The 4,181-nt window shown below is 38.5% G+C and overlaps 1 protein-coding gene across 1 annotated transcript; it reads left to right on the plus strand.

Annotated features, from left to right (window-relative positions):
* The first annotated feature begins 614 nt into the window (after positions 1-614).
* On the plus strand, positions 615-3,599 carry Ppo (phenoloxidase subunit A3). The gene is made up of 7 exons (XM_074255397.1): positions 615-1,081; positions 1,162-1,364; positions 1,486-1,903; positions 2,016-2,144; positions 2,393-2,720; positions 2,846-3,078; positions 3,203-3,599. The coding sequence occupies exons 1-7, from the start codon at positions 725-727 to the stop codon at positions 3,446-3,448; spliced, it is 1,914 nt and encodes a 637-aa protein (XP_074111498.1). The 5' UTR covers positions 615-724; the 3' UTR covers positions 3,449-3,599.
* The last annotated feature ends 582 nt before the right edge of the window (positions 3,600-4,181 follow it).

The raw sequence follows: 4,181 nt of genomic DNA on the forward strand, positions 1-4,181 counted from the left end.
AAAATAAAAAGCAAGTAAACACTTAAGTTTCCGAGGACCAAAAAATGTAATTAAATGTAAAAAGAAAAAAATAGTTGATTTAGTGCCGGAATTCGCGGTGAATGTTTGTCTCCGTCAACGCTCGTAGAGAAACCACTACATCCTGGGAATCCTGGTATAAAATGAAGCATCGTTGTTAACACGACCATCAGATAATTCAGCTCTGTTGTCAGAGCTCCTGCTATTTTTAACGTTATTAAAAACTCAACAATAAACATTGTTTTTTCGTTTTTGATCCTCGAAAATTGTTAAACTATTTCGGCTAACGATAACCACACTCGAGCTGTCATCTGCAGTGAATAATAAACTCGGAAAATAAACTAAATTCTAACTCCCGGTAGTAAACCCATAGGAAGTTAAGTTACTTGCAAACAAGATGACGGACGCCGATCGCGGACTACTTTATCTTTATGATAGACCGTCTGAGCCGGTTTATGTTCCCAAAGGGGACGAGAGAATCGCTTTTGACATTCCCTCTGATTATTTGGTAAGTTTTTATATAAAAATTCACCACACACTCAAAAAATAATTAATTTTATCCAAGAGAAACATTTTAATTAATTTTTCTACAAAATTCGAACCAATAAAATTCTTTTTGAAGTTAGAAAAAAAATTTTTATCACAGCCGGAGCGATATCAAGCATTGGCAGTGCAAGTGTTCAATCGATTCAGCGAGGAGACTGAAATGAAAATTCCGGTGAAGCAAATCAGCCTGCCAGATTTAACGATTCCCATGCAACTAGATCGGCGAACGTCTTTCTCGCTTTTTATTCCAGCACATCGTAAAATCGCAGGCCGACTGATTGACATTTTCATGGGGATGCGAACTGTCGAGGACTTTCTCTCGGTGGCCGTCTATTGTCGAGACCGTCTTAACCCCAATATGTTCATCTACGCGCTCTCGGTCGCGATTTTGCACCGGCCTGACACAAAACATCTACCAGTTCCGTCATTCGCTGAAGTATTTCCGGACAAGTATGTCGAGAGCGGAATTTTCTCCCGAGCCAAGGAAGAAGCCAATATCGTCCCAGCTGGCTCTCGGGTATCAAAAATACTCGACATTTTTTTTTTTTTTTTTTTTTCTGCATTATGAAACCCCAAAATGAAAAATTTTGCAAACAGGTTCCTATCGAGGTTCCACGAGATTACACGGCATCAGACCTTGACGAGGAGCACCGCGTTGCTTACTGGCGAGAGGATGTTGGTATCAATCTTCATCACTGGCACTGGCATCTCGTCTACCCCTTTGAAGCTGACGCTCGTATTGTCAATAAGGATCGACGCGGAGAACTCTTTTACTACATGCATCAGCAAATAATAGCCAGGTCTCAAGTTGAATTTTTTTTTTTCATTATTAAAAATTTTTAAAAATCATCAAGCCGAAGTTTTTTTATTTAAAATTAATAATTTGTTCTTAATGATTGTAATAATAATTTTTATTTGCAGATACAACTGTGAGCGGCTTTGCAACAACCTGAACCGAGTATCGCGCCTGAATGATCTCCGAGAGCCAATTCCCGAAGGGTACTTTCCGAAATTGGACTCATTAGTAGCCAGCCGAACGTGGCCCTCCCGTCCAGCTGACACCCGATTGAAGGACATCAACAGACCGGTCGACTCGCTCAAAGTGGACATCCAGGACCTCGAGAGATGGAGAGACAGGGTATTTGACGCAATCCACACTGGAACAGTAACGACAGCTCGGGGTGAAAGGATTCCCCTGACCGAAAAAGGAGGAATAGACGTTCTTGGGAACATTATCGAGGCGAGCATTCTAACACCCAATCCTAATCTTTACGGAGATTTTCATAATCTCGGACACGTCATCATTTCTTATTGCCATGATCCAGACCATCGCTATCTGGTGAGTAATATATCACCGGTGAACTGCTGGAACTGATACGGGAAAAACCCGGTTGCTGTTGAGAGTGAGCTCTTACGAAATGCTTACGGAAAAATGCTTTACTTTTTTAAAGGAATCCTTTGGAATAATGGGGGACTCTGCTACCGCAATGAGGGATCCTGTTTTTTACAAGTGGCACGCTTTCATCAATGACATCTTTTTAGAGCACAAAAATACTTTGCCAGCTTACGAGACGCCTCAAGTAATAAATTGTTTATTTATTTATTTATTTATTCATAACACGTTACAAAATAGTAATTTATTTATTTATTTGTTAAAGAATAATCCAACAGGCTTTCTAAGGAATACAATTATAAATGTTGTACAAAAAAAATATAATTACCTACACTGAAAAAAAAAAAAAAATTAATTTGAATCATAAGAAAAATTCTTGAATCAAGAAAATAAAAATAAAATTTCTAATTTAAAAACCTGTTGAATTAATTAAAGCTGAACTTCAACGGGGTAGAATTATCTGGCGTACAAGTAATCACTCCAAATCAGAGTCCAAACACGCTAATCACATACTGGAACCAAAGCGACCTGAACCTGTCTCGCGGTTTGGATTTCACGCCCCGCGGGTCAGTTTTGGCGCGATTTACCCACTTGAACCACGCTTCATTCATCTACCGGATCCAAGTTAACAATCGGAGCAACTCACCCCAAACAGGAACCTGCAGAATTTTCATTGGGCCAAAATTCGACGAGCGCAAGTTACCGTTTTCATTCCGCATCCAAAAGGACCTCATGATTGAAATGGACAAATTCACAGTCCAGCGTATGTTTTTTTTTTTTTTTTAACTTTAAACTTTTATTTGATGAAACAAAATAAAACAAAGCAAAGCCAGCTTGTGTTAACCGGTTGATTGACTTTTTTCTCTTTATTTGTTTGCTCTAAAACAGTTAAACCGGGTCAGAACACAATTGAACGGAGATCAACAGAATCATCAGTAACAATACCTTATGAAAGTACCTTCCGCAATTTGGATCTCAATAGACCCGGCGGAGGTGATAGTCTCGAACAATTCAACTTTTGTGGGTGTGGATGGCCTCAGCACATGCTTTGTCCAAAAGGCAGCAAGGAGGGCTTTCCCATGGAGCTTTTTGTCATGATCTCTGATTACAAGGACGATGAGGTACTCACTAGCATTGATCTTTCTCTAAACTAAGCTTCTTTATTTTTACACTGTTAATCAGAGAATTGTAATATAAAAAAAAAAAAATTAAAAACAATCCTAACTATTAAAATGGACATTTTAGGTGCCGCAGGACGAGCCACGGGGCTGCAAAAACGCAGCAAGTTATTGCGGACTTCGTGACAGAAAATACCCGGATGCCCGGTCAATGGGTTATCCATTTGACCGACGACCCCGCAATGGAGTTGAAAGCTTGCGGCAATTCCTCACCGCAAATATGGCACTGACGGAGATAAGCGTGAGATTCAATGATGCCGTGGTACCGCGAACCAGATCTGGCAGCATTGATAATGGGCTAACTTTCTCATAAATTATTAACTAATTTTCGGTTTCGTAATTGCTTGTGACTATTTCAAACTTCGGCCAACTCTCTATGATTATTATCCACCATTATATTATATTACACATTATCTTCTTCTACTTTAACAAGTATTGCAAATGTTAATTGAAAACGAGGCAATAAAAATTAAAAAAAAAAAAAGACAAAGTTAAATTGAAGTTATTTCTTGATTCCTGTTGTGTGTCGGGAAAAACGAAAAAGCAACCAGATAGAGAATAAAGTTAAGTTAAGTTAAACAAGATAATATTGTATGTAAGGATTCTTGGTTCTATCTCAGCCGAGTTATCTTCCCTGTTCTCTCTTAAACAACCGAATGTAGAGATCGCATAAGCTTTTGTTCCGGTTCAACGGCGGCTCCATTATCGGGTGGAACTTTGTCGCTTCGCTTGGATATTTAGCTGTTACTGTTCGAGGAACTTTGGTTACTGTTTCACTAGGAGGTACATCCGCAGGCAATTCTCTGCTCGCTTGTGAATTCAATGGAAGAAATAATAAAACAGAGAGTAAGTAGGAGCGAAAAAGGGTTATTCATCGCTGTTTTTTTCTTTATTTATTGGATCCTTTTTTTTACACAACTTTAATTGAATCCACTTGTAATTGTAAAAGCTGATTTTTAAAGGGGGCATTTTTTTTTTTTCGTCTAAATAAAAAAAATTCTTTGTTATCAAAAGTCTAGTGTCTACTTTAGCAGTTTTATTTTTAT

The sequence above is a fragment of the Cotesia typhae genome, unplaced genomic scaffold (assembly GCF_013202065.1).
Source record: "Cotesia typhae breed Kobodo isofemale line unplaced genomic scaffold, CoteBio_Ctyphae scaffold_13, whole genome shotgun sequence".
NCBI lineage: Eukaryota > Metazoa > Arthropoda > Insecta > Hymenoptera > Braconidae > Cotesia > Cotesia typhae.